At 57.2% G+C, this 395-nt stretch overlaps 1 protein-coding gene across 1 annotated transcript in view; it reads right to left on the bottom strand.

The window, feature by feature from the left end:
* Positions 1 to 395, bottom strand: part of EMH_0049960 (uncharacterized protein) — a gene marked incomplete at both ends in the record, with an annotated part of 2,106 nt that overhangs the window by 991 nt on the left and 720 nt on the right. Inside the window, 2 exons of the mRNA XM_013496588.1 lie at positions 4 to 75; positions 346 to 395. Of these exons, the coding sequence (XP_013352042.1) occupies positions 4 to 75; positions 346 to 395 (122 nt within the window). The remainder of the gene's footprint in view (positions 1 to 3; positions 76 to 345) is intronic.

Here is a 395-nt window from a genome sequence, read left to right as displayed (position 1 = left end):
GCTGCTGCTGCTGCTGCTGCTTTCTGAGCTGCATCTGCTGCTGCAGCAGCCGACAGAACGCCGCCGTAGCCCCCGCTCTGCAGCAAAAGACAAAACACAAGTGCTGCTTCGGGGTGTATTGGCAGCAGCAGCAGCAGCAACTCAAACGGATACCAAACAGCGGCAGCAGCAGCAGCAGCAGCAGCAGCACACCAGCAGCAACAGCAGCAGCAAAAACAACTGCAGCAGCAGCAAAAGCCCGTGAATAAGCTCCAACAACGAACAGATAGACGTCTAGAAACCCTGCAGCGCTGCTGCTGTTGCTGCTGCTGCTGCTGCTGCTGTTGCTGTTTTTGCTGCTCTCACCTATCTTCCAGTGTTGCAGCGAGATGTGCTGCTGCAGCGCGGCGTTCCTG

Source organism: Eimeria mitis, genomic scaffold (assembly GCF_000499745.2).
Source record: "Eimeria mitis Houghton genomic scaffold, Emh_scaff2184, whole genome shotgun sequence".
NCBI classification, from domain to species: domain Eukaryota; phylum Apicomplexa; class Conoidasida; order Eucoccidiorida; family Eimeriidae; genus Eimeria; species Eimeria mitis.
Note: the sequence above shows the minus strand (reverse complement) of the source record. Positions and strands in the feature narration are given on the sequence as shown.